This window comes from Chanos chanos, chromosome 4 (assembly GCF_902362185.1).
Source record: "Chanos chanos chromosome 4, fChaCha1.1, whole genome shotgun sequence".
In the NCBI taxonomy this organism is placed as follows: domain Eukaryota; kingdom Metazoa; phylum Chordata; class Actinopteri; order Gonorynchiformes; family Chanidae; genus Chanos; species Chanos chanos.
The window spans coordinates 49,085,878-49,110,362 of NC_044498.1; the positions used below are offsets into that span (position 1 = coordinate 49,085,878).

General features: G+C 41.1%; 2 protein-coding genes across 3 annotated transcripts; both read left to right on the plus strand.

Moving 5' to 3' along the window:
• Positions 1 to 2,872: 2,872 nt before the first annotated feature.
• pyroxd2 (pyridine nucleotide-disulphide oxidoreductase domain 2) lies at positions 2,873 to 10,017 on the plus strand. Its single transcript, XM_030772757.1, has 16 exons — positions 2,873 to 3,008; positions 3,592 to 3,611; positions 3,832 to 3,925; positions 4,219 to 4,292; positions 4,788 to 4,943; positions 5,251 to 5,404; positions 5,775 to 5,836; positions 6,043 to 6,140; positions 6,253 to 6,394; positions 6,537 to 6,671; positions 6,787 to 6,859; positions 7,029 to 7,185; positions 7,410 to 7,564; positions 8,470 to 8,576; positions 9,046 to 9,166; positions 9,460 to 10,017. The coding sequence occupies exons 1-16, from the start codon at positions 2,891 to 2,893 to the stop codon at positions 9,528 to 9,530; spliced, it is 1,737 nt and encodes a 578-aa protein (XP_030628617.1). The 5' UTR covers positions 2,873 to 2,890; the 3' UTR covers positions 9,531 to 10,017.
• A 1,181-nt stretch (positions 10,018 to 11,198) lies between these two features.
• On the plus strand, positions 11,199 to 23,907 carry zgc:123010 (hsp70-Hsp90 organizing protein). Of its 2 annotated transcripts, none has more exons than XM_030771098.1 (16): positions 11,199 to 11,365; positions 16,776 to 16,852; positions 17,039 to 17,119; positions 18,022 to 18,078; positions 18,187 to 18,405; positions 18,585 to 18,710; positions 19,160 to 19,205; positions 20,326 to 20,416; positions 20,536 to 20,677; positions 21,054 to 21,158; positions 21,609 to 21,687; positions 21,923 to 21,950; positions 22,053 to 22,130; positions 22,283 to 22,385; positions 22,807 to 22,910; positions 23,602 to 23,907. In XM_030771098.1, the coding sequence occupies exons 1-16, from the start codon at positions 11,308 to 11,310 to the stop codon at positions 23,735 to 23,737; spliced, it is 1,530 nt and encodes a 509-aa protein (XP_030626958.1). In that variant the 5' UTR covers positions 11,199 to 11,307; the 3' UTR covers positions 23,738 to 23,907. The 2 variants fall into 2 exon arrangements, with proteins under 2 accessions (XP_030626958.1, XP_030626959.1); XM_030771099.1 differs by having other exon boundaries at positions 16,779 to 16,852.
• The last annotated feature ends 578 nt before the right edge of the window (positions 23,908 to 24,485 follow it).

Consider the following 24,485-nt stretch of genomic DNA (forward strand, 5'->3'; position numbering starts at 1 on the left):
TATCTATGATTATCCGCTGTCGCACCCTGATGCGCATGTACTCCAGACAATGTTTTATATAGGTTATGAAGAAAGAGTTGATAACCCTTTATTGACAAATCGAATGACATTTACGTGTCGAAACAGACTGCCAAACATCAGTAGCCTAATGGGGTAAGAGTGAGGCGGGGGACATGGATGCACGTTTGAAAAAGACAGTTGTTTTCACTCGCCTACATTTTTTTTTGCATGTCCTTCGCGCTTAAGCAATTAAAACATATACTTGTTTTAAAACTACACGTAAACAGTTCATATTCTAGATGCGATTTACATCGCTAAACCCCTTAAACTCATAAGTAAAAATTGTAGTACCCACATGAGGCAAACTTGCGAAGACCACTCTTTCTAATGCAGAGCGATAGTTTTTTTTTTTACACCTCTTTTGGCAGCGTTTTAATGCAATGGAAAATCGAAAAAGCCAGTTATAGTGTTAATGTTTTTTGCCTGAGAGACTTTCCTTTTTACAATGCGCATCTAAACGACTCTCAGGAAAGGTCCTGATGTAAAATGGAAACTATGTCAGCTGTAAACACCACACGCTGGAAAGGTCAAATGAGTTCAGCGAACTAATTCTTAGAGCAAACAAAGAAATGGGATTTGTAGCAAGAGCGCCAATATCCGAATACGTACGTGCTCTACGTGGACCACTTCAATGATTAATGAAGCTACAATGACGTAATACTTTTGCCAGGCTGTGAACAGCTGATTACAGGTGTACAGTAAGACGTTTTAATACAGGGTACATGCGTATCACATTACATTGTCACTGTTGTTATGAGCTATGTTGCTGTTGGTGTGTAACTTCTGCCATTTAACTGTTGGAGAACCAAGTTGAACTAAGCACAAAAACCGATAAATAACATTGCATATCTTGACTACTATAAGGATAACTGTAGTTGAAAGTTTGAATGAGCGTCGAGACAGTTTGACCGTAATTATGTACATCCTACATAACAGTAACTTAGTTGTGATCAGGCAGTGCTAAATGAAAGCAATAATGCTCACTGATATTAAGTAATGAAGAGCACGCATATGACGAAATTTTACACATTTACAAATCTCGGTTTTCTGCCTCTGATTGAATCGGTTGGATTCCATGGATTTTCATCAGTTGTTTTTTGATTGTTCCGTGATACTGGTCTGCAGTCAAACCACATTTACTCAGCATAAATACTTAAGAAACAATTTGATCTGTCTCCACCTGCTGTTTCCTCAACAGAACTGTGGGCGTTTGTGCTAACCCCCAAAGAGAGGTCACATTCCTGCAGGATTTGTTCTGGCTCTAACCTAATAAAGTTGCTTCTGATGTTCAAACGTTTCTCTCGAGGTTACCTATTGAACATGTTTATATACAGTGACATGTACACAAGGAATCAATAAAATGAGGAAATTTATGAATAATGTGCAGCTGAAGTATGAAGATGAACACCTCTGTGATCAAACTGAAATTACGCATGTTCTTTTTCATTATTTACTGAACTATTCCAGTTCTACTATAGGACAAATCTGTCTTTTTGGTGACTGTAATAATAATATTATACGTATTTATTAAAAGGCAGCTTAAATTGAAGCTCCACCAAAATTAAGTTAAAGTTACTTTTACCTTATTTTATGTATGCATGTATATATGGATATATGTATGTACCTTTGTATGAGTGTATGTATGTATGTATGGCTATATAAATGTATGTATTTTGCATTCATGTCTTGTTTAATATGGAGCTAGCTTCTGCTAGAAATGTCATTCTTTTCAGTGACTTGCTTGGTTTTGGAGTTCCACACGTGGATGACGCAAAAAGGGCATGGAAAAATCCAACAACACAATAGCAAAATTAATTCAAACCTACTTATTCCCACCTGTATTACACTAAACAAATATTTTCAGTTTATTCTTCACATTAATGTCATTGGTGCCAAAAACACCAATGACACTGTGTTTTAGGCTGGCTCTGGCTAAGGTTAAAGGTATCAGGGAATATTAAAACATTTGTGAATAATTTATTGGTGCTAAACTTCTACAGAGCAAGAGTTCGCCTGAAAATAATCATTTCCCTCTCTCTCCCTATCAAGAGACCTGTGGGCAAACGTAATGAGTGAGTGATTTTCATTGTGCAGGTAAACTGATTCAAATCACTGTCTGATTCACAAGGGCGAGTCTGAGAATATGCAGAGATCAAATTTAGGCAAAGGATGAAAGAAAAAAAACGTTCATAGGCTTGTGACATACAACAAAGTTCACGGTATAGCTTTCTGGGGTTCAAATTATGTCAACTCCTTGACAAGTGGACTTCATACACATGGGCGACCTTAGATTTAATCTCACAAATAGCCGACACGGCAAAAGCGAATCATTAACACACAATGGTGCGCAGTAAGATACCTACTACGTTGTAACCCATTTACAAGACAGCAGTTCAAGAAGTCATCTGTAGTAGCCTACATACCACATAATATGATACTCTTTACACATTATATGATAATCACACACTTTTCGACAGAGTGTGTACCTGTCAATTGATTTCATAATAGTTTGGAGAGAATAAGACACTTATAGACTGAACATATTACACAATAATGAATATTCATGGCAGGGCAGGCAATAACACGCTCTTCAGGTTGCAAAGTATCCGCTTTGTTTATCCGCATGCATACGAGAAACTGACTGTGGCTATCTGCTGAAATTCATCTTCTTTTGACCACTTGTTTGTAAACTCTCGTTCTCCGATATACCGAAGGGGGAACGTCCGTTGGAAAGGGGTGGAGCCCTGGTAGTTAAAGCTGAGTTAGCTTGGCTTGTTGAGCAGCCTAGAGCAAAGGGTGTTCGTTTCAAAAACTGGGGTGAAGTTTTGTCATGGCTGCTGCGGTCCGGATAGGCCGCACTCGGCGTTTCGCCGTCACACTGGGGAAAGTCAGGGCTAATCACACATCAGCGCTCAAATCACAGTATGACGCTATTGTCATCGGCGGAGGTATGGACAATTATGCACGACTGCAAGGTCCTCATCTCTTGCGCGCTCAGTTTATGAATACGACATGCTTAGTGCCTCACTACGATTTTGTAACCAGCGGCGATACGTTTATGCAACTTTTCACTCAACTGTACGTTGTGTCTTGATTTTAAGTTGCACATGTTCCAACGTGTCTGACTGTCAAAATAGTTGCAAACATTTTTTAACTTGTATATGCTTGGACAATAGTCACTCTCATATAACGTTTATAGAGTAGGCTATAGGTTGTACCATTGTTAAGGCGAATCTTTGAGCCCTGTTACGTTCTGAGATCAGAAGATAGAAGTCGCAGTAGAGTCTTGCATAATCGGCTCTGTTTATTATTGTGGAAATGAAGCGTATTTGCCAGCTGTTCATGAAATTTGGTGGTTGTACTTATTTGATCAATTCAGAAAAGTCCATTAAAATTGAGGCAGTTCGTTAGAATTAGCTCAGCAGAGGTAAATTAAAGAGCCAAAAAATGACTAGAGACTAGTGATAGGGCCGTTTTTAAAAGACCAGAAACTCAATTCAAATTCATTTTCATTTTTCTGTTTATACTCAGGACACAATGGGCTTATTGCTGTAAGTAGATACCTCTTTCTTTTCTTTCAAGTATAACAAGTCATTGAATAAAAACTAGAATGGCAACATACTTTCATTCGGTAGTACAACTATTATATTAGTATGTTCATTGAAATAATTCTCAGTGCTTCAGACATCTCTGGTTACTTAATCCCGAGTATTCTCCCCTGTATTTCACAGTTGAATAAATTCCATGTAATTTTGGATGCAATTTCTGTAGGCAGCCTATCTTCAGAAAGGAGGTCTGAAAACGGCTGTTCTGGAACGCAGGCACGTGCTTGGAGGAGCCGCGGTAACCGAGGAGATTATTCCAGGTAGATCTCTGCTTTGCATGACTGGTAGTCTGCAGTTTAAGACACCTCTAGTCCCAGGATACGTTTCACTCCTCATCTCGTAACTCAATCTTTATTCTGTGAATAAATTAGAAATGATAAAGTTATTAATAAAGTTATTATTAAGTTATTATTAAGTTATTAAGTGCTCGGTAACATTATAAAGTCACTGAGCACTGGCCTGGTTGTTTCAATTTTTGGACATCTTGATAAATCTTCGGTTTAAATCTTTGTTGTCTGAAATGTGTATTGCGATGTATTATCTCAATGCGCAGGGTTTCATTTCTCTCGGGCGTCCTACCTGCTCAGTTTACTGCGACCTCACATTTACCAGGACCTGGACTTAAAGGTACTGTCAGCCTTATAAAGAAATGGCAGGTTTAGAGCACTTGCGTTCATTTATTTAAACCAGTTTGGTGCTAATATATGTGCGTCATTAATGGACAAGATCTTGTTTTCATATTTATAGATTTTCTAAAGAATACACCATATGTTTAGACATTTGCTGAAGTTATTTCAGCCGGCAGCAACATGTTCGTTTTGACAGCCACTGCTTCTGGAGAGAGACAGTAGGGAAATGATCTGACTTTTAAAGGAGGAAATGATTCTGATGGTTGTTTGAGTGAATGCTCATCTGAGGCCAGTGCTTTGACAGCCCAGGGAAGCTATAGGAGATAGGATCTAAAAAGGTTTCTTTGTGCCAAAGGTTAGGGAAATAATCAATGCTGAAAGTTGATATGAAACACAAGCTGTAAGTTGGTCACCCCCCCCCCCCCCCCACACACACACACAAAGAAAAATGATGATGACAAGGGCTTCCTCCTCTCCCTGTGTCTCTGTGCAGAATCATGGACTCAAAGTGTACATGCGGGACCCCCATGCGTACACCCCCATGCTGGAGGAAGGAGTGGGGGGGCAGCTGCCTCGTTCTCTGCTGCTTGGCGGTGACCTGGCAAAGAACCAACAGGAGATCGGCAAATTCTCACAGAAAGATGCAAAGGTTACATTTAACAAACTTATTTTTTTTTAAAACATTTCCAAATGGATGTACAGAGCACTGGTAGAATGCATTTCTCACATGACCTCTGGCCATACTTAATCTGTTTCCTTATGGGGATTTATCAGTCCATCTCTGAGGTTCCTGAAGGCGATAATTGCCTAACAGATTTCATTCCACTCATTCCTATGTCTTTGCATTGTTCAGGTTCAAAATCCTATACATTGGCAGCGATGTATGAAACAGACGAAGCGTTCGTTTTTTTTATTCACCTTTGATTTTCTTGTCTGCCTTTTTTTTTGGGGTGCAGATGTTCCCCGCCTTTCTGACTCACTTGGAGAAGTTAGCAAGTGCCATACACCCGTTACTGGACGCCCCACCTGTGAACATCCCAGGAGTGACACAGGGTTCTCTGAGGGAACGATTAGCAGCCCTGAAAAGTTTAAAACCTCTGGTGAAATCTGGTACAGACACGTCTCAGTCAGACACACATTGAGATCCGAATTTACTAAAGTCATATTGTTTATAGCAGCAAAATATTCTAAAATAATTTACAGTTTTAATATATATTATAAGCATAATACATTTTACTCTTTAACTCTAAAATAGCCATTTGATTGTCATATTCTAGAAAGTCATAGATAAACAAATGTTGTGTTCAGCATTTTTAAGCCATTGTTGTCCTTCTTGGAATATTTATGCTTCCCCCTTTTGGTATGAAAATATGATCTTAAGCTTTGACCGAAGAAGTTATCTGAGATTATTGTGGAAGAAATACAGTGCTTCTTAAAGATGCAAAATCAAAAACCGTTCTGTTTATATGTGTTTGTATAGGGATGAGACTGGGAAGGAACATTCCGGATTTCTATGAACTGATTACAGCACCAATATTGAAGGTGGGTTCTACTTTGCAGGGCCATGAAATGTCCTCAACACAGTTTTAGAATATGTTGTCTCTCAGGACAGCATCAAACTGACACGTATCACCCAAATCACGTTGTTAATAAATATTCTGACATAAATCTGCGAGTTTTTTTTGTTGTTGTTGTTGTTCTGTAGATGGTACTGCTGTAGTATGACCATGCTTCGATTCGGCCTTTAGGTCCTGAATCGCTGGTTTGAGTCCGAACCACTGAGAGCCACTCTCGCCACTGATTCTGTTATAGGAGCCATGACAAGCCCCAGCAGCCCCGGCAGTGGGTAAGCAAGTTTCTTCCCATTGCCTGTTTAGTTTGGAAGCGGTGTGAAATGATGCTTTGGTACCCCAAACATCCAAAACATTTTGATTTTGTTTTTTTTCCATATACTCCAGGTATGTTCTGCTGCACCATGTGATGGGGGAGGTCGAGAAGGAAAAGGGCGCGTGGGGTTACGTGGAAGGGGGAATGGGTGGCGTCTCCAAGTCCATCGCTAGTTCGGCCCGATCTCTCGGCACAGACATTTTTACCGAGCAGGTTAGTCCCTGAACCGTTTGGTTTACAACAGGAGCCTCTGATCATGTCTTTAACACCCCCCCCCCCCCACACACACACACAGATATACTATGTGAAAATGTCCTTGTTCTTATACCAGGTCTTTTTTTTATGAGATCATTAGGATGTTGGACAAATTCTTGTTGGTCAAGATGGTTGTGCCAAGGGAGTGGTGCTGAAGGATGGTACTGAAGTTCGGAGTAAAGTGGTTTTATCTAACGCCACTCCTTATGTCACTTTTAGACAGCTCACTCCACAGGTAAGGTTTTAACAGTTTATATACATTTCACAAATGTGAAAACAGTTCAAATCGGGGAAAACAAAATCTCTGGCTATTGAAAGATGTCACTTTTTTTCGGTTGAAATCTTTGCAGGACGCTCTCCCCGAAGACTTTATCACAGCGATAAATCAAATTGATTACACATCTCCTGTCACTAAGATTAACGGTATGTACTTTTTGATGGTTTTTAACAACAAGAGTTGTACTCGGGCCGAACTGAAATATTTTGTGTCTTTTTTATGAGTGACACATCGTGATCAGAAATGAGATTGTCTTTTTCTTTTTTTTCCTCTCTTGCATTCTCACGATGTATGTCCTGTGTCGCTGGGCAACAGTGGCTGTGGACAAACTGCCGAATTTCCTGGCAGCTCCAAACACTGCTGATGGGAAGCCAGGTCCACATCATCAGTGCTCGATTCATTTGAACTGTGAGAGCGTGGATGTCCTGGAGGCTGCATACAGGGAAGGCCAACGGGGACACCCGTCATCCAGGTTTGCAAATGAGCATTACAGTTTAAGTTCTGAAAAGGTCAGAATCGGACACCCAGGTTGACACTTTGTGTTGAATGTAGAGTCAGTTCATCTCAAAACTAAAACTTGCACCTTGACCGGTAGATGCTGCTGTCACGAAGGTTAATAATAGACTGTCCGCAGTCTAGTTGGTTGACTCATATTTGGCATGTTAATGTGAAGTTTGATTTGGGACTTCTTTTCAGACCTATGTTGGAGATGACCATACCCTCTGTGTTAGACCCCACTTTGGCGCCCCCTGGTTGTCATGTGGTCTCCATTTTCACGCAGTTCACACCTTATTGGCTGGAAGGGGGGCGTGCATGGACTGATGAAGACCGGGAGAAGTTTGCCAATACAGGTAATCATTCGTCAATGGCTACCAAGAGTTTTAGCGTGCAGTTGGCGATTTTCATTTGATGAGATGTATTACGGAATAGCCTATGGAAGAACTGACCGATAGTCCTCTCATAAATCAAAAACATAAAGCTGAGAATGTAAAGACAAAAAAAAAAAAAGGTCTTTGTTAAATTTTCAGAGAGAGCTCTTTGCAGGATCTCTTTCACAATTCACTTCTTCTCTTTTTTCCCCCTCAGTCACAGTACTTTTGAAAGCAATAGATGTATCCTATCAGGTCATGTGACTAGCTCTATGGAAACTAATGAGTGATCTGCAAGTTTAATGAATAAAAACTCTAACTGTGAACAAGTTTGAATCTGGTGAAGTAACACCAGTTTTGAAATGAAAACTGAAAATGATCCTCAGACAATAGACGCACAATAAAATTATACATGAAGGCAACACCTTCACATAATTTATTCAGTATCCGTTGGTACATGCATTGTGGGACCTCTGCATGCACTGGTAAGAAAATCCTATCACTGTTCACCAGGACATTTCTAGCCCTTTTCTTATGTACTCCTGCAGAACAGCTTGCAGTCATATATGATTAGCTTATGGTTTGAATATGGTTCCACAAGCCCTCTTAGTTCAAGAACCACTAGAACTTATCTTTTCCTGACTGAATGTTGGCAAAGGATGTTCACCAGCATTAAATGCTTATCGGTTGCGGATACAACTACAAATAAAGCGATTTTGACATCCACAAATCCTCCTCCATTGCTTATGAAGTGCATGTAGATCAGTCTGGATCAGTTAGTGGGATGCTTCTTGCATCTGACTGACTCAGAGATGGTAGTTCTTCATTGATTTCATGCGGTTGTATGTAAACTCCCCACCTAACTTTTGTTTCCTTTGACTGCACAGCCTTTGACTGGATTGATCAGTATGCACCTGGATTCAAAAAATCAATAGTGGGCAAGGATATCTTGGCACCGCCCGATCTAGAGAGGATATTTGGGCTTACCGGAGGGGTTAGTGTCATCTTCACGGAACTTTACTTGCCTGCTATCGGAAATGTCAGACATTGTTTGCATATGGGATACAAGGGGGAAAAAATATCAGTAACAGGAATTTTCTTTTCAAAGTTGCTTTGCATGAATTACTATTTGGGTTTATACGAACAAATAATTATTACTATACAGACTTTTCTCCTTTCCCCTTCTTTTCATTTTCTCATTGTTTTTAACCGTTAATAAGAAGGAGTGAATTTTTGGTCAGTGTTTGGAATGTCGATAATGTTTATACTGACATTTTTTTTTTTTTAAAAAGATCAAAACACGTTTGCCTTGCAAATGAATTCCAAATATTGCTCATGTGATTGTTCATTATTTCCATTTGCTTAAAAGCATGTGAGAATTTGGGGTTTATGCCAAGTACGGGTCATTTTCTCCATTTGTTCATTCATTCATTAATCTGTTTAAACTTTTACTACTCTCCCAGAATATATTCCATGGCGCAATGTCTCTGGACCAGCTGTATCTGGCACGGCCTTTGCCCTGCATTGCAGATTACCGTTCACCAATCAAAGGACTGTATCTATGTGGTAGTGGAAGTCATCCAGGTCTGTTATTGATTTTTGTTTTTATTTAGCTTTACACATTATTCCCACAGCAGCAATTCGAAAAGACTTTTATTTAGTCCTTATAATACGGGAACACTGATCATATCCCCTTATCATAAACACATGCATTTAGGAATTCAAAGGAGAGCTGGGCTGTGGTATTTCAAATATGAGAGATTTATGATACCATAACCATCGGTTTCAATTTCTTGACATCTTGCAGATATTTGAGAGTGGTAGGGTGCGCATTAAAAAAAAACAGCAAAAAAAACAGTTCTGTGTGTATGTCTTAGGTGGAGGTGTAATGGGGTCTGCTGGCTGGAATGCTGCCCTGACGGTTCTACGTGACCTGAGACGAGGTTGAAGTGACTGAACACGCAGACACAAAATCCCGGAAATCTACTCCGTGTGGAGCTGCTCTAACAAACAAGTGCGACAGGTGTTCCACCGTACGTCACCTGTTACCATACAGGAGGAATGTCATTTTTCAGGGAGCCCTCAGTGAAGAAAGTCAGATTACGATTCAGTTTATGTGCATGAAGTCACTTCTCTAAAGGCTTATAAAGCCTGCAATAACTCAAGAGATGGAAAATGTCAACAAGCGTAATGTTCCCTTTTGTGAAAGTTGAGGATTTATTGACTCTTGAGTGTAACAGAATATTAGAGCCAAAGCAGATGCCTTTGAATCCTTCTCTTATGACTGAAAATGCCTAAGGTGCACTTCTGTGTTTCTGATGAAAGGTTTACAAACGTTTGTGTTATGCTTTAAATTCCAACATTTGTTATAAATGCTAGGGGGTACGTTTCAAATTTGATAAATCGACCTGCAAGAATAAAAGCAATGAAATCTTTAACTACTGATGTCTTGGTTTTGAAAAACTTTTTTGAATAGCTCAGTTGATATTGATTATTCAGTCTGATGCAAAATAGATTTTACATTAGCCTCTTAATGCAACAGCAATCTATGATATGGACTGTTGAATCTTAGTCACTGTTAAACAGTGTTTCACAACAATGTTTTTAGCAGTAATTTATTTGTATGTCCAGATGCAACAGAGTCATTGCTGAAGTATTCCATTCAGAACGGTAAAGGTCATGGTGCCTGGAAAGGCCATAGATGCTATTTGCATAAGGGAAAGGATTACAAGGACCAGGTTTCAGTACAGCAAAAGTCCTTGTAATGAACTACGATCAGGAAGGCACATAATCCCATAAAGTACACACAATAATCCCATCGCTTTAACATTTTTATGTTTCTTCACCAGTTAAATGAAAGAGAATATGAAACATGTCATAATTGCTTAAAGTTGTGTGGCGTACATTGCATATTTTCTCCCCGGTATAGCAGCCATCATATGATCAAGATTGTGATAGCCGGCGAAAGGCACCCTTAAGTTTTTCTGCTCTGCCACTCCTCGTGTGCATTCAATCTCACATTTACAAAAGCGTTGCAATCTTGTTACCCTTGCATCACAGCGTTCTGACTAAAGATAGTACAGAAGACCGAAGTTATAGCTCAAAAAAGAGATAACGTTTAACACAATAGACACCACAACAGGTAATACTAACAAACCCCCCACAAGTGTCGTCCTCCGGAAAGTCTGTCAGCCGAGTTGGAATGGCATATAACCGCTTTTGTATTATAAATGTATTTTTAAAAATGCCATAGAATATTTTTATGCGTTGAAATATTGTTGGTACTCGAGCCTCAAAGCACCCACTGAGCCAATTACTGTGCTACAGGGATTTGTTTTTCCAGCCAATGAACTAGCATTTCCATTAGAGGACTCATTAGTACACTAATTAGTCAGAGGAGAATTTATCAGGTTGAAAGAATACTCGTGTGTAGTGCAGCATTCACTTACCTGCCTGAGCGGTTTGTTCATCCTATATAGTTAAGAAATAGACGTTTCAGAACTGTCGCTTTTATTTTGAAAAGTTCACCCGCTGGCAGCCATTTTGGAAAATTGATTTATGTTGCTGACTTCACTTAAAGCCATCGTCAGACGCCCAGGAAGGGAAGTGGCAGTTATCTCGTTCCCGCAGCTCCATTATGACAATGTGTTCCATGTTTTAAAGTTTGTTTACTTTTGACGTTTGTATATACTTTTATTTAGTTATATTCAAATTAATAATGCTGGATGGTCGCAGCGATGAGAATTACCAGGGATATATGCCGGTTGTTGGGTTTAGGGAGGGGTAAGTGCCCTAAGACGTGAAAGTTTCTTTCAAAAGTTATTTTCCACTGGTTAGTGTTAAGACTCAAAGCGCAATAGGCGCTTGTTGCTTCAAGTTACATGCTATTCGTTTACTTGTATATATATTTTAAAAGTTTCTTTCAAATAAAGTATTGCATATTCGCTCCCAAAAATTCTGTTGATCCTTGTCAAAACTTGGCCGTGGGGCAATCATTTCGTTTGGAACTTGAAATGACTTGTTTTTAATTAGGCCTGAATTGGCATGTCTAACCCTCTTCCCATTGCATATATCTTAACGAGATATCTGAAGTTATTTCACTTTTCAGTGTTTATCTAAGGAGTTACAATGACTGTAGTGATAATCATGATGAAATGATAATTCCAGAATGAAATTTGAAAAAAACCAACAATGCCAATGCATTGTGGCATTATGAATCAAATTGTTTATTCTTTAACGATTTGTCGTCGAAGAGTAACAACTCACCTCAAATTCTAGAATCGCTGGCGCAGGTTTATATATGACAGGCCTAGATTTCTAGCAAATGCTTTTTCATTCTTATCAATGAATAATGGGGGAGACCATACGAGCGTACTATTATCGCACAGGTCTTGCACTTAGGTGAAGTTCCTGCGCCGTAAACAGTATGGCAATATGTTGAAAGGTCTTTCGGTTTGTTACATCAGTCTCAGGTCATTTACATCAGGACACTTGCATGTTTTTTTTCTTTCAGCTTCCTATTAGTTTAAGACATTCTGAGTCATTTTTTCTTATCTACCTGTTGGAATTCCAACAGGTCTAATGTCACTGAACTTAGGGCAATGGCTGCTTTCAGTTTCATCAGGAGAAAAAAAACATGCATTTCTCATTGTGCTTGGAATCTGCAATGTACTCTGGCTTGCAGCTTTGGCTAACACTGTAATATCAGTTCAACAATGATCGCACTGTTGTTTTCCCCCCATTGGTTCAAGAAGAGAAGGATTGATTCAGAGGGACAGAGGAAAATATACTGTAGAAAGCAGTGACGTTAGTTTTTGTTTTTTTTTGTTTTTTTTTTTTACTTTTTCTTTTTTTTTTGAGCTGGAAGTGTATTTTTTTTTTTTTTGGTGAGTGTGATGATGGACAGATAGCTGAGGAAACTCGTGAAGCACACATTGATAATCTACTGTACTTTGCATTCCTGTTGAGTGACCTCACCTTTGCAGCCAAACTCTTTGTCACACTATTCTAATCCTTGCTTCCTAGAGAAAACAAAAACTTTTTTGTCACTCACGACTCAGTGTTTTTTGGAGAAGCTTCTAGATAATAAATATAATCTACCACTCTGGTCTGATCCAGAGATTACTGAAGTCACCAAAGGCGTTGTTTTGAAATCTTGCCATGTCATTCCAGTTACCAGTTGGGCAGTTGTAAAGGCTCTTGTATGCCACCGCGGTTTGGATGGAATCATTTTTCCAGTAAAATGCCAAACCGTAATAAACCCTCAGATTACCACATTACTTGACTCTGCTGTCCTAATCTCGCCTTAATCTTGGGTTTTTTGCGTGACCCAGCATGTTTTTGAACACGCCTTCGGTTATTGTATCAGTTCGAGATGCTGCGTTAGGTTAAATCATGTCATGTTGGCTCCAGCTGCAGTGAGCACCAGTCTCTCCTAATGCTGATGATGTAGCAAAATATGAATGTGTCACCAGAGGAGGCTAGTCTCGTTTTTCTGCTCCACTGTTTTGCAATCTTAGTTTTGTTAGTGGGAACAGTCATGTTCCAATGACTCTGGCATTGCTGGGCTGGTATTTTTTTTTTTTTTTTTTTTTTTGTGGTAGAGTTTTATAAAGTTCTCACTCTGTTCCTTTGGGCAAGCTTAGTCCAGCTGAAGAAAAGAATGTTTTGACTGTTTGAGAAGATGTGAAAGTTTGGGAGGGATCTTTTTGTAGAAATGCTTACACTTCCAAGCCTACTGTTCATTTTTTAAAATGTATTCATTATGGGTTTAATGGTACGCAAAAGTCACGGTTTTGGTACGTACCTCGGTTTTGAACTCGCGATTCGGTACGTTTTCGTTACAGCGAAAAAAAAAAAAAGACATGCAAAACATGAAATTTCTTTTCATTTATTATGAATTTATTGTAAACTTATAAGCATGTAAAAACTTGTAAACAGTGGCAACTGGCCATAATTTCCAGTTTGCACTCCACTGTGTTTTTTCCTTGTGCGGGTGACATTCACATTCGGATGATGCAATCTCAGATTAGTAATCATGTTTGACGTAGCCTACTGCCAGAAACATACCTGATTTGAGTTGAGCAATGCCGGCATGCTGCCTTCGTCTTATCCACACATCTTTTCCCATTGTTACTGTAGTTCGCTGGAGAACCGAAATGATCCCAACCAGGAAACCTAAAGGACGCAGAAGGGTCCTCAAGCTCTGGCTTTGCGGCCACCATACTTACGAGGCTGCATCACCGAACACGTGTTAATTCAGTGGCTAAATTACAGCTCCTTTATAGAATCGGAGAGAAAACCGAGTTTTTAATTTTAGTTCCCCATGTGGAAATGTAGAAGAGAGGGCACACTGTATCTGGTCAAGTATCTTTTTATTCGTTACTGTTTCGATCATCTTCGAGAACTGCGATACGAGACTGTGGATGTTTGTATCGTGATTTCGGTCTCAGTATCAGAACCGTTACACCGATATTATTTATTTAGTTTAGCCTGTTAATTGCATTTGCGAGGGCAATTAAAATGAATTGGCCTAGATTTCTTAGTTCATGCAACATACATTTCAGCAGGAAATAGGAGGTGTTCCCTTTGTTAGTGGTGTGCAGTTGGTGAACGAGTCGTTCTTTTTGAACAACTCTTTTTAGTGAGTTGTTCGTACCAGTTCACCAGCACAGCTGACTTGTTGTTCTTCTTTTTTTTTAATTTGTTTTGTTTTTTTGGTCATTCTTTTTGTTTCTAATTTAGCTGCTCCCAGTCAAATCTAAAATGATAGGTCACAGTAACATCCGCCTCTTAAGAAAATTGACTAATTATCTTGCTGAATTGACAAGTGTTTACATTTACCCCAGTGAAGTAACTATTTTTAATCTTTGTATAACAACAGAAGTATCTGAAATTTAGTTAAACTGCTGTAGTCCTCCAGCTGGAACTCGGACAGCTCAAGTTCAAGAACCCGAGTTCGAATGCTTGAGTTCAACAGTTCAGTACAGTAGATGAGTCTGCCTGAAGACACCCAAAGACTTAACTCATGCTCTGGGTCATTTTGTCCGTTCAGTGGATACACCATTCCAGTATCCCATAAGGCTTAGCTGGCAGATCTTCGAGAAACAAGGAAGTAAGAGGCTGAAAGACACGCAGACTCATTTTTGTGGGGCAAAATAGAAACTTTTGTGTAGCTAATAAATGCGACGTATTGGTTCATGTTACCTGATAAAAAATTTGATATTAGAAATGCTTTTTTTCCTCAACAATTAAACGAAAAGCACTTTTGTGTTCGAAATAAATAAAAAGAGTTTTAAGGACATGCACATAACTGTGTGATGTTAAACTGACGTGTTTTAGGCTATGCACATTTTTCGATACATTGATTTATTTTACCATATTTTGAAATTTAAATATAAAGGGAGCATTAGCAAAGAAGAAGTAAATAGCTTTATTGAAATTATGCAAAGTTTGAGTCATTATTTTATCAGTATCAGATTTGCACGTGGCCTTTTTGCATTCAGCGTAAGGCTTCAGCGAGTGCCGTAAGCCGAAGAAACGAGTGAGGAAATGTTCCGGAAGCGCAAAAGAATCAAAACTCCAAAAAACCCCGGGACAAAAACTCAGTTCAGTTTCTCGAACTGTTCGAAACAAATCGGTTTACTGAAATGAATCACACTGCCCACCACTACTCTGTGTTGACTGGCTGTTGATAGCTGTGGTCAAATAATGAAATCTTGTGGGAATTTCACGTCAGGAATCTAATACATGTTTGTTTGTTTGTTTGTTTGCTTGTTTTTTCTCTAGAGAGCATTACCTGGTTTTCTATGAGATTTGTGCCTTGAGGGCAATGTTAAAAAACTGCTGTGAAACTGTGAGGTGTGATTTTGTTTTCAGGCAGCTTGTCTGACTTTGGCAGCTGTTTTATGAAATACCATGTTTTATAGCAGAGAAATTACAGCCCAGTTTTATGTCGCTGTCAGATAGTTACTGTTCAGCTATACTGCTAACATTCAGGGCTTTACCTGTCTCAGGCGTCGCCGGACAGTTCAAAGTCTGTATTCGCCGAAGAGATAACAAGAGATCATGTCGTGACGTGGAACTGACGCTGCTTGTGATGAGTTGCGTTAAAAATCGGTTTGATTAGATGATATATTGTACTCTTTCAGGCCCTCTCCCCAGAAAAGCAAACAGGACATCCAAAATGAAGGACTAATGATTGTCCTGCACTCTGAGTGCTGACAATATTTGTAAAAAGGTTTGAAAGCGTTGGCTGCATAACCAGGCCAGACTACAGCCTGTAATATTGAAACATTTTTTTCTCTCTCTCTCATGCCTTTATTGGAGTAGAACTTGGCGTAAGTCTCACCATCTGGCCTAATTTTTATTTATTTATTTATTTATTTTTTCTTCCCTCATTAAACTGAACCACAGAAACACTGCGACTTTACTTAGCTGTTCCTCTCAAGCTTTCAGACTCATCTTTTAATACTTTCATTATACAGCTGACACACTTGTTCATCCAAGGAATCAACCTTTTAAGAGCTGGTTGGATGGACACATTTTTTCTGGTTTACTGGAATCTGCAAATTTTGAGGCCACCCCAACCCCCCCAGTGCCCCCCCCCCTTTTTTTTTTTTCTTCTTTTTTTTTTTTTTTCGTGTGTACTTCAGCTATACAGAGTGCAATCCTATTCCTCATAAATTTGTCAACAAAATCAAAATGAGAGTCAGCATTGTATAATGACATGGAAAGAGGTTTGGCTTTTTTAGGGTGGATGTCTGGAAAAATGGGCCAGGAAGATCCTAGAGGCTCAAACTAAAACTGTGTAAAACAAAAACAGGCACTCCTCTGCCTGACGACTGCGCCTGGTAACAAACACGTCGACTTGAATCGTACTTCTGCTTTTCTTCAAGTAAAGCACAGTCCATGCCTCTCGGCCATATCACTCACTGTTTCACAAGACTCTTTGTTTTCTGCTGCAAAAAAATGTTTCGTCAGAATCAAAAACGTGTCTCATGTGGGCCTTTTTTTTTTTTTTTTTTTTTTTTTGGTAACCATTTCTGTTTTTTTACACACTGAACTGATTGAGTCAAGTACCTTTTGGGTTTTTTTTTTCTTTTTCTTTTTCGTCTGAGATTGAGTGGAGATTGCTGTGGTCATAGTGACGTTGCATCTTTTAAAGCTGTTGTAAACCTCTCGCTCTTCTCAGCAGGTCCCAGTGAACAGCGGCAGGAAGCTATGGACACAGAGACCGCCTCCAATCAGACTGATGACACACACTCACAGGTACTGGACACTGGACCGGGAACGATGAGTTTGTCACTTTTTTTTTTTTTTCCCCCGGTCATCTTTTTAAACATTTGTTAGCCGTGCCTAAAAGCACCACGTGACTGAATCGTGTCCTTTCATTTTGGGATATATCCCATGTCTTAGTGAGTGTGAATGTGTCGTGTGTTTTAATGTGTGGTAAAGGACGTTCTGAGTGGGGAGGAAGGCCTGAGTGAAGAGGAGAGAGCCAAACGCAGGGCAGAGAGACGAAGAGCCAGGAGGAAGGTGAGACAGGAACACACTAATGTATACACACGCACACACACACGCACACGCACACACAAACGCACGCGCGTGCACACGCACACACACACACACTCGCACACACACACACTCACACGCGCACACACACTCACACGCGCACACACACACACTCACATGCACACACACATGCACACACACATACACACACACACTCACGCACACGCACACACATGTGCTCGCACACACATACACACACACACGCACACGCACACACATGCACGCGCACACACACACACTCACACACGTACTCACACACATGCACACACACACTCATACACACACGCACGCACGCTCACACACGCACACGCGCACACACACACTCACACTCACACACACACGCACGCACACACACACGCACGCACACACACACTCACACACACGTACACACACTCACACACACGCACACACACACACACTCACACGCACACACACACTCACACACACGCACGCACACACACGCACACACTCACACACACGTCTAACTTCAGCATTAGAAGTAATACTGAGTTTGGTAATGACACACAATGATTACTTGTAAAATGATGTAAACTGATCAATTCCGTTAAACAAATCACAAATACTAAGAACAAGTGAAAGTATGTACTAGCATTTTCTTAAAAACGCACAACCTCAAAGAATACGCTCCACAGAAAATGTTCGACCGCTGCTTCGATTTTTTATTTTCTCTGTTAAATGACGTTAAATTTAGCATCACCCCCTTTTCAGCGCACACAGTCCCTGGCCTCCAAGTCAGGCCTCCAAGTCAGACTCCCTGAGTTGCTTTGATGGACCATATCGCGCTCTACCGTGCAGTTTAAAAAAAGAAATCTGTTCTGACCGGCGTTTTCCCTTCCACTTTTTAGCGCCAGCGTCAGAGAAAGAAACTGGAGAAGGTTAAGAAAGATGCAAACACTGGGCAGGTAAGAAACCTTATAAGCAAATCGACCTTTTTTTTTACATTTTTTTTTATTCATAACTCGGAAAAGGAGTCTGAATGTAAGCTTGCTTCGCCTTCTGTCCATCTGGAGGAGGAAGACCAACACGGTGGCGTTGAGTCTGAACTGGAGGAAAGTGACTCGGAGACGGAGGAGCTGGAGGAAGAAGAACGCGTGCAGGCGATGGAGGAAACGGTCGAACCAAAAGCGCCAGCGGCAGCGGTAGTCTCTCAGAACAAAACCGCCCCGACGCCTCCGCTGGCCTCAGGGAACAAAGGCAACAGGCAACCCGCCGCGCGCTCCTGCGAGGAGGTAACGCGCTTCTCCTCTCCAGCCCCGGGGCTCCAGTCGCACCGGTCGAACTTCATCCGGTCTTTACACTGTCGGGTAGCTGTTGTTTAAAACTCTGTGCATTTTGGGTGGAAAGTGATGGTGAACTCTGTTGTCCCCCGCCCCCCACCCCGCCCTACTGCCCCACCCTCTTTGATTAGGAGCCGGAGTGGGACGTGAGCAGTGCCTTTGTGGCGAACGCTGTTAGTCACATCAGACCTAAGGCCAAAAGTAAAACAGGGCGCAAATCCAGAGAGAACAAAGAGAACGAGGCCAGGCCCAGAGAGGTGAGTCAACAGTCATGTTTTCAAAGCAACACAAATGAATGATTCCAATGCCTATAACATGAGACGTGTAACTACCTGTCAAAAATAGCACGCAGCTGTCAGGACTGTGCTTCAGATCTGTTTCTAGCAGAATTGTTTTGTTGCTTTTTCATTTTTTGTTTTTTTGTTTCCCTTTGTAATTCTTCCATATTGATTATATAAGATTCTTTAAGTTCGAAGTTCACTGCTAAACAGCAGTGACCCCTGGACTTGACAGTGACAGTTAACAGGTCGGAAAAAGCCGCTTTCTTTTATTGCTGAGTGGCTGAGAGACACACAGTAATGTGAATGCACATTTACCTCTGAGCCAAATGTACCACAGCTGCCTGAATCAGTTGATGCTGAATTGAAGAGTGGTGTGCGTCTCTCTCTCTCTCTCTCTTTTTATGTTGATGCTGATTTTATTTCAGGTCACTGGTCCTGATGCTGTGACTAAAATAAGTGCTTCATTGGCAGGTGTGTTGGATACCTAACACACACACACACACACACACAAACAAACATATACTCTTGCCATGTTGTTTTCAAACTGGCCTTCCTCCGCACAGGAGGCAGAGTGTATGTACACTGCTCTCCTCACAAACATGAAAATACCCTGTAAAATACCCTATTCCCGTGGTCATTTTCAGTGCTTTCCAGCATTCATCAGTTCTTTGAAACTTTTCAGTCTCTCGTTTCCAGGAAAGGGTTTCAAATTGCAAACTTTCCGCTGAAAGTGTTTCTCAGATGTTTTGTGTCATCTGTCTGGCAGAGTAGAACTTTATCTGCCTGTTTTTCCTGACTGCATACTCTAGTCAAGAGATTTTGTTTACACATGGATGACACTAACCCATATATTTACATCGCATTAAAAAAAAAAAAAGAAATCATTTTAAGGCTGTAAGATTCTAACTTGGCTAAAGAGTGAAACATTCTTCGTGAATAGATGAAATAAGCTGCGCTTTCTTTGTGACCACGAGGTACAACTGAACAGATGGTCAGATGCTCTGGAAATCTAAATTCCTTCAATAACTTTTTCACGATGAAACCACTCTGATTATTTGAACGATCTTTGTGTCGGATCAGCTGAACTCCGGATGGACACGCAGCAAGTGCGACGACAGACTATGCGTTTGAAAAAGCATAAGACCACAGGCAGATAAAGAAATTTGAATAACAAACTGTACGCACAGTTTATTGTAGCCAGCTGGTTTTGCCTGAATGAAAGGGGACATTTGAATAAAGTCCCAAGCCTTACAATTCAAAATCGTGTTCCCTTCAGCTTTAAAGCAGTTAACCCTTTATGATTTCACAGTGTTGTTTCTCTTAGTTGTTCCGGTAAAACAGAAACCATCTACGAGAGCTGATCTGCACGAGTTCTGTCGCTGATCCAAACTCGGTTTAATCATTCTAATGATGTCACTTTGATATTATTAGGATAGTGACGGCGGGGAACGGTGTCTGGCCAAGTTTTTATTTATGTGTTTACTTGTTTATTTTCAAACTGATAACGCGGTCAGCCTAAGCTAGGGTCAGTCTCTGCAGTCTGAAGCGTCAGATGCTCAGTGGTTTATGTCTTTTTTTGGACGATTCTCAGAAAAGGGCATTGAACTGGTGAAGGACGGGCAATACTCTCAGGCCGTCAGCATGTTTACAGAAGCAATCGGATACGACCCGAAGGACTACAGGTACTGGTCCTCACCGCTCCCTGCCCCGGTTCCGCTCCCACTCTACATACTCACTTTATTCGATGTGCATTTTTTGTTTGTTTGTTTGTTTGTTTATTTTTGTTTGTTTTGTCGGGCAGGTTCTTTGGCAACCGCTCCTACTGTTATGAGTGTTTGGAACAGTACCAGCTTGCCCTGGCTGATGCTGAGCAGGCCATTCACTTGGCTCCAGACTGGGCCAAAGGCTACTACCGCAAGGGGAGCGCACTCATGGGTCTGCAGGTCAGTCCCCATTCATTTTTCAGGTTTGGCATTTGTTTTAAAGGCCTCTCCTTCGTACATGTGCAAACATGTTATGACCTTTTGTACATGTGCTGACATGACGTTTTTATGAATTCAATTCAATAAATTACAATGACATATTTTTATATGCTCTGGATATGAGGATATGAAAAAAAAAAAAAAAAAAAAGGACCTCTCGCATACCGTGAACTGTGAATCATACTTATGAGAGTGGACGGTCACCAAAAACATTCAGTACTACTGGAACCATCTTAGAACAGGAGTTAAAATAAACTCTCTCCCTCTCTCTCTCTCTCTCTCCCTGTCTCTCACTCACACACACTCTCGCACTCACACTCAACACTTACACTCACAGAGATACAGCGAGGCAGAGAAGGCCATGGAACAGGTGTTGAAACTGGATAAGAAATGTGAGGAGGCAGTGAATGAACTCTTCAACTGCAAAGTGCTGCAGCTCATGGTAAGAAAACAAAAATATATACATATCTCCTCTTGCCTCACCTATATCTAACATAAACACATTTAAAATATCCCCCAAGCCGAAGTCTTTTACACTGGGGGGCGGGGGGGGGGGGGGGGGGGGGGATAAAAAATCTCCCGTTTGCTGGATGGATCTCTTATTACAAACATATTTAAATTTGAACAGAGTCTTTTAAAAAAAATGGATCGTTTCAGAGAAATCCTCTATGGTACTGTGATAGAAAAGCAATAAAACTGCGCAGAGATTAGAGTTACGAATGCTGTAGAGCTTATTCCGGGATTGAGGCAAAGCATTTCTGAAACTGTCTGCCGCATTGGAGGTGTAACTTGCGTAGCTTTTTAAACAGTGATGGATGGGGGGGAAGCTGGTTTTAATGGAATATGGCAGTGTTTCTCTCTTTATAACCCCTGTCATTCTTTGGTTTGTCAGGACCACGGATATGACGAGGATCAAAGCGTCCAACTCCTAGAGCAATACTCAACGGTGCAGGCTGTCCTAGCAGCCAGAGGTAGAATGAATGAACAAGCCAATGAATGAATGAGAGAACTAATACTGTATCACCACAAGAGGGCAGCATTGTTACATCTTGGCCTCGTTTTATGACCGTGAGCTTAGGAAAAGGGTTTTGTGGACTTTGAATTGTAACTTAACTTTATTTTATTGTCTGGTTTACAATTACCGAGATTTTCTGGTTCATTTGTCTGAAACAGAAACAGAACGTAACATATGTTTTCTGCTCGCAGGAATGAACCACGAATCTGCTCAACCTGGGTGAGCTGCCTTTGTGATTGGACATATATTGAAGTCTGCCCTTGTACGTAGTCACATGTGTCGCATGTGGAGTAAAATTGCTTTATCCTTCTTTTTCCATAGTGGCCCTTGCCCCTCCCTTTGGGTTGGCAACGTAACCACCGAACTGACAGAGAAGCATCTGTGGGACCTCTTCAAAAAGTCAGTTTGAATTTTTAAATTTACACCAGTGTTTCCCAGCTTTCCCAGCTCCTTTTCCAAACCCCCCCCCCCCCCGCCCGCTCAGTTTTTACAGATGTGCCTTTTTGCAGAGCATGTCATGAAGGAACAGTTTCTGTGTTCCGTTTCCGCAGTTACGGGGAAATCGAAAGCATCCGCGTTCTGCACGAGCGATTCTGCGCCTTCGTCAACTTCAAGAACGCCATCATGGCTTCGCGCGCTATGGAGAAGCTGAATGTACGTTTCTGAGGGCAACTCTGCTGTTTCTTTCATTCACTCTTTCTTCCTGATCTGGGTCTCATTTTCACCTTGGAAAACGAGTGTGTCAGTGAGCGAGTGGGTTTTGCCAAGTGACCGGTGTTCTTTTGTTTTTTTTGTTTTTTTTTTAAAAAAGAGACCAATCAGAAATATGAACATCAGTCTACTTGTGAATATTGTTGCTGGTCACTTGTTACACCTTTGAGGTGTACAAGCCTGGAGACACATAGGTGGCAAACCTGTAACAATGGTGTAAAATCTATGCTATTGTTAGCAGTGTCAGTAATCTGCAGTCAGGTTTCAGTTTGAGTACAGTGCACATACTCTCTGTGTGTGTGTGTGTGTGTGTGTGTGTGTGTGTGATGGAGAGATGAACAGCTTTATGTCTCTACCTCTTTAGGGGATTGGCATTGAGAACACAAGGCTGGTGGTCCGATACCCAGACCGCCGCACACAGAGAACACTGCCCACGCCCGCTGTACCACAGCCTGCAGGGGCTGCTGGGTAATTAAAACAACACACTGTTTGCACATAGCACCATAGCACACAGATCAGTGCCAGCGGAGAGGGCTGTCTGATGACGTTCAAACGGGTTTGAAGTATATGAATCGCACTTTTCCCCTTAGACTTAGACTGCTTTTATTGTCATTTCCACATATGCATGACTCATACATACAGGGGAACGAGATTGCATTACACAAGGATCACAACACCACATAAAACAAATAACAAATAAATACCACATAAAACAAATAAATAACGCACAATAAATACTGAGCACCAAAAAAAAGCCCCAAGAAGTATTGAGTAATAAATATTAAGAACAGAAAGTATTGAGTAAAGAGTAAAACTACAACATACAATATAAAAAAAACCCCTACATATTACTAACCTAGACATAACGAGCACACCTGACACGGACGGAGAATTACTAGCAGCAGCATTGGCATTGTGTAGGTGAGTTGTTTGGGGTGTTAGTGCAGTTGATTGTGCAAAAGTGCAATTTATTGTGCAAAGGAGAGGTCAGAGAGTTGCTCTGAGAGTTCCTCTGTCAAGAAAAAAAGTGCTCTTGCATTCCGACATTCACAATATTATTTGATCTTTTTTTTTTTTTTTTTTTTTTAGTGTCACAGTGCATATTGAAGTAATCTGAGTAGAACTGACGGCCATTGTGCGTTTTGTCTGGTCTCTGCAGGTCCAGACGCAGAGGTCCGGTCAACGGAGACGAATGTTACTTCTGGAGGACCACGGGCTGTCACTTCGGAGACAAGTGTCGCTACAAACACATTCCTGAGCAACGGGGCAAAGACAGGAAGCCCTGGCAGCCTTAAGCCTTCGGCTCCTCCTCTACCTCTCACACCATGGAGCCGTGGGGAGAGAGAGGGCAGGCCTGGAGTGTTGGACATATAGGGATCTTATTGTTGGGGGGTTAGGTGCAAGTTCATTGTGGGAACAGTACAGACTGATATATATATATATATGTATATATATGTATATATATATCGGATCACACGGTTGGTTCTAACCTCAGTGCCTTTGGAGGCTGCATGTACAGTGCTATGTCATGTCGCCACCAGATTCTCGACCTTTTTCTCGGGAGGGGGAGGGGGAGGACAGCGCGGCTTCTGGGAAACAGAGCGCAGGCTGTGTGATGATGAGTGAGGCTAGACCTGGGCGTTACGCGGCGTTGGAATGCCTGACCGAGCCACAGTCGCTGTCGTACGGGTTTTGTGGCCGGGAGAAGTCTCTCATATCGTCTTTATATTTGACTTTTCTCTCATCCTGTGCCAACGCCACCAAACCGACAGAGTGGCCGTAGATCAGCTCCGACCCAGGGGATCATCTAGAGTGAGCGGCCCCCGGTGTTCTGGTGGGGCCCTGCCGAGCCGTAGAACCGGACTGCAGTCTCTGACTTTCTAACCACCTTAACAAGAAGAGAGAAATGGGCATGGATGAGAACAACGTGCCGCCATACATGAGAATCATGCATAAAGAAGTGTAAAAAAACAAACAAACAAAAACATGTCTTGAATTAGGTTGGAGGATCTCGTGCCAAGGAGACAGTCAGTGTCCCTCAAA